This window comes from Lissotriton vulgaris, chromosome 4_1, assembly GCF_964263255.1.
Source record: "Lissotriton vulgaris chromosome 4_1, aLisVul1.2, whole genome shotgun sequence".
NCBI classification, from domain to species: domain Eukaryota; kingdom Metazoa; phylum Chordata; class Amphibia; order Caudata; family Salamandridae; genus Lissotriton; species Lissotriton vulgaris.
In genome coordinates this window covers 1,583,191,022-1,583,204,202 of record NC_141691.1, presented here as the reverse complement: position 1 = coordinate 1,583,204,202, position 13,181 = coordinate 1,583,191,022, and the positions used below count along the sequence as shown (strand labels likewise).

The following is a 13,181-nucleotide window of genomic DNA, read 5'->3' as shown; positions in this document are numbered from 1 at the left end:
CCAATGTTAAAAATCTCAGAAACTCTAAGCATGAAAGGTCTTTTTTCACAAATTTCACTTGACATGAAATTGTGCTGTCCTAATCTCATTTTGACTTAAACTATCTGTTTTAATTTTTTTCAACATTTGGAAGGTGAATGCAGTGCTTAGTTTTACTGTGAATTTTCTGTTTAATGCAGTGTATCACTTTAAAAAAAATATTTCTTTTTTATGTAAGGTGCTCTGATGATTTTGCGTGATATTTATATTAAACATAATTGATAAATACATGCATTTACCCGTAAGCATGTAAAGTGACTGGCTAAAAATAAATGACTGAGAAAAGGTTACTATCATGGCATTGAGCCAGCAGGGTGCAACACAAATACCAGAGAGCAAAGACCATAACAGCTCCTCTCACCTTTATGTCCAGATATCGACTAGAGAAATATCGACCTGCACAAATAGACTACAAAATACCGAAAATCACTATATCTTCAAGGTAAACGCTTTATATCTACTTGCCACCTTTAATATGTAGTGCAAGTGGTTTTTGTGAAGTTGATGTGTGTGCAGGTCGCTAACGTATAACTCTGTATTTTGGTGCCATAGACTTCCTCACAGCTGACATGGGGCAAACTGAGAGCTCTGGCCCCTGTAATTAGCACAACACTCACAGTATTATGTATCATAGTGCTGCTCTGATATCATTTCTTTATTTTTATATAGCTTCAGACATAGAGGTTGTACATTTATAAGCATGAACACAGTGTATTTGAGTGCATTAAAAACAAAAACAAAAAAAATGAAATTACCAACGTGATTAGCAAATTTCCTTTATTTCCATTTCAAAGTTATTTTGTATAGTTTCGAACTGAAATGTTCTAGCATCTTTTAGAAATGTGTCGATGGACCAGTGGTTATTGGATACATGTTACTCTAACAACTTCCAGAGCAAACGCTCTTCGCCTGCGTGGGTGGAGGGAAAGAAAAACACATTGTAAATGATTACTAAGCGACTTTTTTTTCCTTGTGCACATTTCCATAATAAAATATATACTTTCAGCGCTCGGTCAATCTTGCTGTGTAAGAGAATGTCTAACAATCTATATTTTTAAATAAAAACTGCTAAGTCATGGTGCATCATTTTTTTTAACATTTCTTGAGCTAAATGTTGATGTCCTAAAAAACTTGTTATCAAAAATATATGAAAAGAGGAAAAAAACGTTCCTGAGTTCTTGTTCACAGAAAAACATTAACACGCATGATACAAGTGGGTCCTTAAAAACACTGCACCCTACTACATGAAACACAGTGGAACATGAATGTGTAAATCAGTCCCCTACAGAACGAAATCACCTTTGCAAACGTATGTGTGTGTGTGTGTGTGGCTGTGTGTAAAGGGAAAGGGCAGTGGGCTGGGAGACGAGGGAAAAGAAGTGAGATGGTGGGCGGGGGGGTCTAGCTGGTTCTGGGTAATCACATTTTAAATGGGCCATTCAGTATAAAAAAAACTATTCTCAACTGGGTCCTGCTTCACTAACAATCACCAGCAACCAGCGTCCCAAATGATCCTTTGTGTGATGATGTTTACTTGGGTTTTGAGATCTATTGTGACATCACTCATGGGATGACCTATAAAACCATATTTCAAAGTGTGAAATTGAAGCAGTGGCTGGCACACTTCTCAAGAGAGTGTAACCAGTGGCAGACTGGAAGAGTAAGCTTGGAACAGAAACGTCCAACATGAATCTTTTTGGGTCAGAATCGTTTCACGGCAGCAACTTATTTTGTAAAGGACTCCCCATTTAGATTAACTGTATGTTGCTTTGGCTGTTAGTCTGACATGGCTCCTACCCTTGTGGTCCAAGGTTAGGATCCTGCTGGGTGGGGAAATGCAAACATGTCCTCCTGACTTTCGGTAGTTGCCGTGGATTAGTAGCGTGAGTGTTCTAGTACCAATATCACCATTTTCAAAACAATTTGCTGCATCAGAGATCAGAAGAAAAATATTTTCTGGTATTTATGTAACTCGAACTGGGTGAAAATGTTGGTCAAATGAGTTTAAGGCAAGAAAGCTATCCTATTCCACTAAACATGAGAACCAGAGAAAAGAGCAGATTTGGAGCCCGAAATTCCCAAATGCGTCACGTTGTAAGTAACTGCCAAATCACCTGAACCACTGCAAACCTCTGTGAACCACCACAAACAGTTAAGTAGGGCCTACAATTAATCTTCTTTTTACCCTTTGTAGGTGAATAGGATCTGGCGAACATTATGGATTTGCATTGTGATTTGAGCCTGATAAAAAAAAATCCCAACCCGAATTATAACGAGAACTTAATACGTGGCATTCTTACTTTGAAAAAAGTATGATAAGTCGTACCATCGTGTACTATTACAGTCTGATCTCTGTTCAAAACTATGACAAGTATTTTGGCCATGCTCAAGGTGATCCAAAATTCCATTGAGTAACATGTATGGGAGGGAAATCTCTTCGGCTTGAGGAGTTCCTGATGGTCAGAGTGAACTGAGCAGCAAGTCACAGAAAAATGCAGCGCACTAAATGGAGGACTACCTGGAGGAGAATATGCTCAGAGTGCACATTCTGAATCTGGAGACCCAAAACATGAAGAATCTGATTTCGACTGGTGATGCTTGTCATTGCTTATTAAATTTACAGGAAGTGGAGGTCTGTTTGCTTGATTGACAAATGGGTCCTCCAATGTATGTGTGGTACAGGCGACCTATACTCAAAGGATAGTCTGTGAGCATACTTAAGCATCTGGTTGGATGTGTTCAAGTGCCAATAAAAGTCCTACTTCAGTTCATACTCAGATAATGGTATATTGAGCTCAAATGATCCTATACTTGAAGCTCTTTTCAGGTGTCTCTATATATAATTCCTAACCCATAAAGGAACATTCAGTACAGTGATGTGTCTTTAGTTCAGGCTGTTTCTGATCTTTCCTGCTCCACTCAGTCACTTCTCTGAATAGAATGTTTTTGAGAGCTGGTCAACCACGAGATCTATCAGTCGGTCAAGGAGTTCAGCCAGGAGAAGGAGAAAAGGTGACGCCCCTGCTCTCCGCTCGCCTCTTCACTGCTTGCCGCAGCCTGAGCGGTCCCTGCTGGGGAGACAGCCTCAGATCCAGTCTGCAAGAGAAGGACACACATTACTAAAGGAACATAAAGTGGATGCAGAGGTATTGGGTTGAGTGCAGGACTTGAGTAAGTAGGTATGGTAAGCACTTGCTATAGCTGCATCTCCAGTTCAAACTCACTTCATCTGTGCATACATTGCTTACTTCAAATTACATAACATATGTTATTGATTTTACAGACTGTATGTTTTAAAGGCGATGTCTAAACATTAATCAAGAATAACTTAATTCAAGTTTCTCTTTCAGAATTGGCAGCTCCCATGCACAAATGCATCGCTGCATGTGTAACTGTAAAGGGCTATCGATGGGCACGTTATTTACTCAGAAGAAGCAGGCGATTGGTTATTTTTTTCCACACACTAATCAACTATCAGATCTCATATATTAAAACAGTTTTGCCCAAAAAAAATTTAAACAAATACAGTGATCAATGAGGAAAAGTAATTTGAACCAAGCAAAACACTGAATGATTCATGTAAAAATTAACAAATCGGTTGCGAAATTAGATTAATTCAGGATTTTAACAACTTGATCTATTAGTATTGTACTAAAAGAAATCTGGACAACCCCCAATTCAAAAAGAAAAAGTTGGCAAAAAACTAGAAGCTTTGCAGTGCAGAAAATGAGCAATTTGCTAAGTTTTTGGACTTCACGGAATCTACCATTGATTATTTATGAGCAATTTTGCGTGGATAAACATGTTGGACTCATTCCATATCAAAAGCCACATTGTCTGGGAAAGTGCTAGTTTTTTAAATTCAAACTTTGGCACAGTGATAGCAACAAAACTGGCAAGCTAATATCTAAAATTATTAACGTTACACACTTTCAGGTGCAGGCTATTTTGTCTTCGTTTTGTCCGTGTGTTAGAAACTGAGTCTATCCATGTCTCCAAGTAAAATCAAAGAACTACAGCAGAAAAATTAGGAAAGAATAGCCAAAAATATAATTGTGATTTTTGTTCGGTAACTCATACAAAATAGATTACAATTTACAAATTAGAATACTGGGCTAGGTTTACTAATACACTGATCGCAAAAACTGGTTGTCTTTTATGACCAATATTTTTGGGAACATTATGGAATTTTATGAAGGGGCCTATATATTAATTCAGTTCCCAAAATACTGAAAAGGAGTGGGTTGCAATCCGCCAACCTCATTAATAATCATGAGGTAAGTTGCAAATAGCGACTCATAAGTATGTTTCTTTGCAAGGGCAAGAAGACTACAATGTCTCTCAGTGACTTTGTTAGACCTATCAGCCTTATGGTGGTCTTCCCCCAAACTTTGCCTGCTTGCCTCTAATCTGGCTGAATTCCTTTATTGCCTTAAGACTCTGAGGGGATATTCACAAGGCAATGCCGGAGAGAGACGTTAGCCTTCTTGGCTTAACACCTCTCTCCGCCACTTCGGAAAAGCAAGGCTGCACCATATTACAAGGACATGGTGCAGCCTTGCTTTTCCCCCTGCGATGGCGCGAAGATTCACAACTTAGCGCCATCGCAGGCACCCTTGCACCAGAGTGCAAGGGTGTCTGCAAGCAGGGAGGTTTGTTCATTTATGTTCCTGCACATAAACAAACCTGAAATGCCAGTTTGTAACTTACATGTGTGCTGCTTCATGCAGCACGCATGTAAGTTACAAAACTGCATTTTTAAAAAAAGGTTTGTTTATGTACAGGAAGGGACACCTTCCTGTACATAAACAAACGATGGCATTTTGCATTTTCCATGTGTGCTGCCTTGTGCAAAATGCAAAAACGAGGAGAAATAAAGCATTTCTCCTCGTATCGCCAACTTAAGACCAGGGTTTTCCTGGTCTTAAGTTTGGCACTAGCTCCTATTTACGTTGCCCTTGTGAATAGGGGGCAGCGTAAATATCAATGGGTGTTGCGGTGGAACGCCCACCACAACACCCACTGCACGCCCCTTTCATGCTAAACACAGTGTGAAAGGGAGCCTACTCACAAGGCAGTGTTAAGCCACGTTAGGTGGCTTAATGCTGCCTTGTGAATAAGGCCAAGCCCCTCTCGCCACCACAACATCACTGAAAGTGACGTTGTGGTGGTGATAGGGGCTTGTGAATATGCCTGAGTGCTTTAACATTGCCAACCAGTGCTAAAGTGCATGTGCTCTCTCCCTTAAACATGGTTTGATTGAATTTTCAACAATTGGTGTATTTAATTTACCTATAAGTCCCTAGTACAGTGTGCCCAGGGCCTGTAACTTAAATGCTACTAGTGGGCTGAAGCATTGATTGTACCACCTACTTAAGTAGCCCTTTCAACATGTCTAAGGCTTCCCACTGCAGTGCCTGTTTGGGCAGTTTACACTACCATGTAGTCTTGGCATTTAAAACCCCTTGCCAAACCTTAAACTTCTGTTGTGTTACATATTAAGTCACTCTTAAGGTAGGGCCTAGATAGGCCATAGGGAAGGATGTTGTGTAATCAAAAGGTAGAACATGTACTTTTACGTTTTGCAAGTCCTTGTAGTGAAAAACACGCAAATTCGTTTTTTACTACAGTGAGTCATACCCCTCTCATAGGTTAACATTGGGAGTTCCTTATTACAATTTATACACTGTAATTGCTGACTGAGAATAAGTAGATCTGTCCTGTTTTATATTACTGGAATGGTAATTATGAATCCTCTTTACTTGTAAAGCCACTTTTATCATTACCCTTTTAAAAATAGCACTTTTATAAACATTGCATTTTTCTGCCTTTAGCCCTATGTGTCTGCAGCCTGTCTCCAAAACACATCTGGGGTGGGTGACAGCAGGACTTTGTAAATTCCCTCACCACAGCCACACACAAAGGGAGCTTAGGTGTGCCTGTTGGGCCATTCACATCCTGATGGGCCATCCTGGGCAGGATGGGAGGGAGCAACTGGCACTTACACCTAAATAGGCTGTGTTCTGTCCCCAAACAAAGGGCTCTATACCCCTGTAGTGAGTATTGAGCCAGGGCAGAGAGAAAGGAACTCTGTGCAAGTCATGCATACTTCATAAGGCAACACTGAGTTTAGGAACTGGAGTTCTGACCCTACCACTATAGTACACTACTCGAACTGTGAAGACTGCCAGGAGGAACTGATGTGCTGCAAAAGGACTGCCACACAGCTGGACTGTTGCTCTGGAAGAATTGCTTTTCTGTGTGCTGCCCTGCTACCCTATGGCCCAATCACTTAAACGCAGAGTGACAACAAGGCAATGCTGGCTTGCCCCGTTCTACGTCTCAGGGACTTTAAATACTCCAATTTGCAGTGATACAGCACCTGGACTATGCTTGCTACATCTCTTTTCCTGCCAATTGGTGCCAACCCAGTGCTGGGCCCTTGGAATTGGGAATAAAGTGCTGCTCCAACAAAAATCAACGCATCAATGCCATTGCACTACTCAGAACCGATGCATCTCCCTCGACCATGACGCATCGCTGCGAGGATCGAGTATATCGCTTTGCCGACTTCTTGATGCATCTCTGACTTTGCGTGGCTCATAACCGGTGCCTCTCTTGATGACACTGTATTACTGTAAGTATTGAGGACATCGCTTCATCAGCTGCTCATTGCATCTTCTCCATTCCCGATGTATCTCGACTTTGTGCAGCTCGAAACCCACACATCACCTTCATTGTAAAGTTAGGCAGCGGCACTCTGCCTCCACTGCTCACTGCACTATCATCGACATGGATGCATTCAAGGTATATCCAACCCACGTTCCATCACAGTCGCACTATATTTCAATTTATAATTTAAACATTCGTAGCTCCGGTTATACAGATTGGATTTTTGTTGTTTTGGGCCGCGCAGCCCCCCTCCCACCATTTCCAAAAACATGGGGAGGTGGTGGTCCCTGGGGCTAGGGGGTCCGTCACAGACCCCCCTATTTTGATTATGTAGAGCCCTGGGGAGGTGACGGTCCCTAGGGCATGTGGGGGGCTCAAGTCCCCCACACAGGTTTTTTAAAAAGATGTATCAAAAAACAAGCTTCGGGGGTGGCGGTCCCCGGGGCTGCGGTTGGGTCGTGGGCACCCCACATATATTGTGATAAAGCCCCGGGGGGGTGGTGGTCCCCGAGGCTTGGGGGGACCTTTGATCCCACCACCCTGTTATTTTCAAAGCCCCGGGGGGTGGCGGTCCCTGGGGCTGGGGGGGCTATGAGTCCCCACATTGTTTTATAAAGCCCCAGGGGTGGCGGTCCCCGCAGCTTGGAGGGGCTATGAGCCCCTGCACATTTTCTGATAAAGCCCTGGGGGGTGGTGGTCCGTGGGGCTGGGGGCCCCTCTGGGCCCCCCACCTAATTCTTTCATTGCCACCTGGATTTGCCCCCCCAGTGGCTAATTACCAACGAAGTGCAGGAGCCCACGCTTCATTATATCTGCAGGATTTACGCACCCTGCGCGGATCTTGATATTTAAAAAATAATAATAATTTTTGGGGCCTTGGGGGTCCTTGTGGGACCCCCTGAGCAGGCCTAGGGGCTCAGGGTGTTTCTACCCTGCCCCCTTTTTGCGTGTTGCATGTTTTTTCTTCTGTTTTCTTGTGCCTCGGTTCTACCGAGGCACAAGATGACTGCCAACACTTCGTGGTTTGGAGTGTTGACAGCTAATTAGCATACAGCTTGTCATTGGGAGTGTGCGCGGATCCTGCATGGCAATAGATATATACATGATTTAACTTTTGATTTTCTCAGCCACTACTGAATGGATTTACACCATTTAACAAAAAGGCAAGACTCTGAACCAAGAGCTATCTTTTTGATAAATTTGGTGTAATTCCGTTCAGCAGTTCGGGCTGTAGCTGCGGCTAAAGGTTCCTATGGGAAATTGCATGGGGAAAACATGTTTTGGGACCCCCTTTTTTCTTGACACCTGCATAACGAATCACTGTGAAACTTTCAGGATAGGAGCGGACCGGAGCGGGCCATAAGTTTTGAAAATTTCACGAAGATTCGTCGACCAGCGCCAAAGTTATTGGAAGTAGAATATTGCGGGTTTCTTATGGAAAATAGGTAATATAAATATATATATACATGTATATATATATATATATATATATATATATATATATATATATATTACGCTCAAACTTTTCAAGGTTCAAAGAAAAGATGCAGCACTCAAGGAGGGGTTATGAAGTCACGGAAGGGTTTATTAGGGGATAAAAACGCATATATATATGCATATATATCTCACAGAGGCGGTCGTCACAAGGTAGTTATTGTAAGGACCTAGTTACAATAGAAAGAAAGTTTTTGGTTTGCTAATAAGTTTGGTGCTGTTAGATGAATCTTTGCAGAAACTTTCCAAAAACAATTCATCAGCCTCTGCTTTTTCGTGGCAAGTTGGGGGATCAGAAAACCTGGAAGTCTAAAAATGCAATAATTTCCCCATGCAATTTCCCATACAAAAATTGAACACTGCTAATGTGAAAAAGGCTTGAACGGAATTACACCAAATTTGGCACAAAGTTAGACCTTGGTCCAGAAAGTGTGGTTTTTGTGAATTGGTAAAAATTTGTTCAATACTTTTTGAGAAATGATGGTTAAAAAATGTTGCATATCCAGTTTGCTGAAGCTCACGAGAATCGGGCAATCATACAACTTCAAATAATATAGCAATGGGACTGGTCGAGGGGTATTTTTCCCTGCAGCATGAAGAGAAATGTTGTAGCGCCATTTTAGGACACAGAGTCTGGGCAGATCGCCACCGCCATCTGTCCCTGACCGCCACACATTTCCCCCGCCATATTACTATGGCGGGGGGACTGCGGCGGACAGTCTTTCCATCCACCGCTTTTTCGCCCGGTCAACAAGTTGACCGGGTGGAAAAGAGTTTAATATGGTGGCGGTGTCTGTTAGACACCGCCAGCCATATTACTATGGGTGCGGAAACATGCGGGAATTCCTTGCGGGACCCTGTTGCGGGCCCCCAGGGACTCTGGGGGCTACACAATGGGGGTACCCCCTGGAGTTCCATGCACAACATGGCAGGCACCGCGCAGTGCCTGCCTTGTTGTGCATGGAAGTGCACGATATGCCTTCCTGGCATTGTGGTGGGCGGTGCTGAGTGCACCGCCCACCACAATGTCAGGTATGCAGGATGCGCCCGCCACTCTGCAGGGCGCATCCTAATGGCCCCCATGGGACCTCCGCCCTTATGGCAGACGGTCCCATTTCACGATAGGATGGCGGGCGGACAAAGTCCGCCCGTCATCCTAATGACCCCCCTTGCTTCCTATGTCATAAAGAAAAATAAGGTGGAAGGGGCAGGGTAGGGGGTAACCTGACCAACTGGACTGTATGGGGAGTCCCAGAGGGACCCTCTCTGGGGCAAAATGTAAAAAAAATATTTTATTTTGGGTTTCCACAATCCTGTGGGTGTCCCACAGGAGATAGCGATAATACTGGACTCCTGAGGGTATCCTATGGAAGCACAGGACAGCGCTGCCTTCTGCCAGAGTCTTGTGGGGTGGGACCTGAGTGTCTGCAGTGGGTTGTCGCGAACAGGTGAAGGGATGGCGTGGTAGGAGTTTGGCTGCCTGCATGGGGTTGGTTGCAGGAACTGGCCATAGGCCAGGCCCTAGTGCCATTCCCATGCTGCTAAAGGCCAAAGGCCATGTGCAGAAGTATGTTAGCCTTACATATGGTAATAAAATATTAATTGACGTAAAAAGTTCAAGAAATAAAATGAAAAACCAAAGGTTAAAGTGGTGTTATAGTTAGGTATCATAATATTATCTTACTTTGCAAAAACAAAAAAGTCAGAAATTTACTTAAAAACAAGCTTGAAAGTGAATGTTAGACCAGTTAGATTTAGGGTGGTCGCCTCCCAAACATTTTGCCTTCACCCTCCTATTTTTGTCCAGAATTAAATGCTATTAGTGGCCTGCAGCACTTATTGCCATCCACTTAAGTAGCCCCTTAAATCATGTGCCAGGTCTGTGACTGCAGCCTGAATGAAGTTTTAAATTACCAGTTCGACTTGACAAAATACCCCCCTTGCCAAGCCTTAATCTCCTCTTTTATTACACACGTCATTCCTAAGGTAGGCCAAAGACAACCCATAAGGCAGGATGCATTATAATTAAGGCTCCCAGTTTTCCATTTTTACTGATTCTTATGGATGAATACAGACAGAAAACAATGTGTTTACTGTCCATATTTATTATTAAAAGCAGAAAAAATACAGAAAATGGTGCTTCTTGTTAATTAGCTGAAAGGTGAAAGGTATCAGAGTATGAGCGCATGCTTATCAGTTAAATAATGGTAGAAATATACAAGCCGTTTTAATCTCACTCCACCTTTCACTACACTGCACTCTCAGTAAAATACCTGTTCCGCTGCAACCAGGCGTTGAAGCACACCCGGGACACAATAGGTGTCCCTGGGTGGGCCCGATGATGAAGCGTGCCACCAACCAGGTTGGTGGGTGAGGGCTTCATGATGACACCAAACAGGTGCCACCTGACAAGATATTCCAGAGCCCTATATAAAAGTCTTTAGTAGCTAGTTCTTTTTGATACATAGAAATATGCAATTTACATCTCCATGTTTTCTCAAATAACAAAATAAATATGCAAAAATACCAATTAGATAGCAAAAAAAAAATGTTGATAAATCCAGATGGAAAATGTTAAAAAAAAATACCAAAAAACTGAAAGCCCTCATTTTAATTAAAAAGTTGGACATGTAATTTAAAGTTTTACATGTCCTGGTAGGGAAATCCCCTCAATTAGATTTTCACTACTATAAGGATTACCTGTCCCATAGGATAATATTCTGTTGACTTATTACATTTAATAAGTGCTAACTTGTGATTAGGAGCAGGTAGGAAATTAGTGTTAGGAATCTAAGAAAGTATAATTTAAAATCATCTTTAATGGTAAAATTGGATTTTAAGTCACAATTTTGAAAATGCTGCATTTTGAAAGCTGGTATTTCCCTGCCGTTGCAATTTTGTGCCTGCAGCTTGTTCCTGGGTCACATGACTGGGTGTAGTTAGCAGTTGAGCTTTATATATTCCTTCCAGACAGCCACACAATACAGTGAATTAGATGTGCCTGGCTGGGCCATTGCTGGCAGGATGGGGAGTCAGAGCTTGGCACAACCCTACTTGCAATTCCATAGGTTGTGTCCTGCTTTCACACAAGGGACTTCACACTACCTCATTGTTCCTGTACTCAAGCTGGAGGCAGGGCTGGGGAGAGAGGAAATCCCAACCACTTCAAATGGAGGACTCCAGGTATAACCCTCAGACATACTCTTCAGTTCAATTTCTGGACCTGCTGAAGGACTCTCAGTGCCTATCACTGCTGTGGCCTACAGTGTACTTCAGAATACTGATTTGCTGCACCAGGAAGGACTTCTCTGCTGCCTGAAGCCTGCCTTGAACCCCCAGAGTCATTCCCTGCCACTTGAGCCCTGTTCCACTTCTTGAAACCCGGACTACCAGAGTGACTTCAAGGGGTAGTTCACTGACCTACTGATCAGAGTCTCAGCGACACAAATGGCTCCAACCATCTTGAACCTGCACCTGGACACAACCTGTGATAGCTCAGACTCTCCAAGTGGTGCCTGTCCAGTGCTGGACCCTTGGAAGAGCTGCTAAAGGTTCACAGAGAGCCAACATATAAAACTTGGGACTTATAATATTTTTAGCTAAAAGTACTCTGAGAACTGAAAGGAAATTGGGGCCTACCCTGGCTGGATAAAAGGCGGAAGAAGAGGAGAGAAGGGCTGAGGCAGAGAGAGCCCTGGCCAAAGAAAAAGCTGAGTCCGAGAGGGGGTATATGGCTGAAGGGAAATTACAGCTGGAGCATGAGAAGGACATGAAAGAGCTGGAGCTCAAATCCAGTCAAACTTCAGAATCCATCAACATACCACCAGTGTGCCCTGGAGAGGTGAGGGTCCACAAACCACAAGATCTTGTACCCAGTTATGTGGTGGGAGATGATATGGACAAGGGAATTTCTGCTTATGATGTACCTCTGAGAAAGCACAGGGTCCCAGATGAGTATTGGGGGCTAACTTATAGAAACATATGCCACCTCAATTTCATCCAGAAGACCTGGCTTGGCAGTTCAGTCTGGACTGTTCCCATGAGGCACAGGGTCAAGACTGATTTGCATATGGCTGGGTCTGAACGGTGGTGGTGAAGTGAGCTAAAGAACGATGATGGATTCAACCCTGATCTGTGACTGGGGGTGGGTGTCTCAAAAGTTTCAGCGCTCTGTCCATCATCTTGTATTTGTATCAACAAACAAATGACCTTCCATTAACCAAATAGACACCTGCAATCCGCCTCCCTCTTCATCACAGACAACCCCAGAATCCGCTGAGCCAACAGACCCTCCATCTTTCACCTGGAGGCCAAAGCCTGGAATGACCTTCCCCTGCACCTCAGGACTATCTCATTGTTCCAGGAATTCAGGAAAGGACTTAAGACCTGGCTGTTCAAATGAAAAGAGCACCGAGAAGCAGCTAGCACTCCAGCACCATGAGACTCACATGCGCGATTTGCTGCGCTTTATAAATTCTGATTGATTGATTGATCAGGCAGGAGGGGACCTGTTGGTTTATTGGCTAGTTAGATACAACCACCCCATGAGGGCATAGCAGGCATAAAGTGTCACCCCTGGCACCCAGACCTCAGATAACATCTGTACTGGAGAGAAGACCAAAGAAGGACTGCCCTGCTGCTCCTGGGATCAACAGAGGCTGCACCAAAGTCTGAACTGCACCTGCTAAACCTCCGAACTAACAAAGAGTGGTCTGTGCCTGCAATGCCCTACTTGTAGAAAAGTTACCCATGTGTCCCCTACAGAGGAACTGACTCCAGGTGGCAGTTGGCTGCCTCCCTGTTACAGCCACAAGGACATAAAAGCTGAGAAGCTGGCACCCTTGAAAGCTCAGCACCAAGAAGCCTGAACAATGCTGGTTCTTGAGGTGCAGCATGGGTGGCCAAGTCCTGACCCTCACAATTTGCCCCGAGTCTGCTCAATCCAGGAGAGTCATCAGAGTGGACTTTGGTCGCCC

The 13,181-nt window shown here is 43.6% G+C and overlaps 1 protein-coding gene across 2 annotated transcripts in view; it reads right to left on the bottom strand.

Moving 5' to 3' along the window:
• Nucleotides 1-799: 799 nt before the first annotated feature.
• TRIM55 (tripartite motif containing 55) overlaps nucleotides 800-13,181 on the bottom strand; it is a 490,854-nt gene continuing 478,472 nt past the window's right edge. For both annotated transcript variants that reach the window (XM_086965810.1, XM_086965813.1), the window contains one exon: nucleotides 800-3,135. In XM_086965810.1, the coding sequence (XP_086821936.1) occupies nucleotides 3,013-3,135 (123 nt within the window). In that variant the 3' untranslated portion in view covers nucleotides 800-3,012. The remainder of the gene's footprint in view (nucleotides 3,136-13,181) is intronic.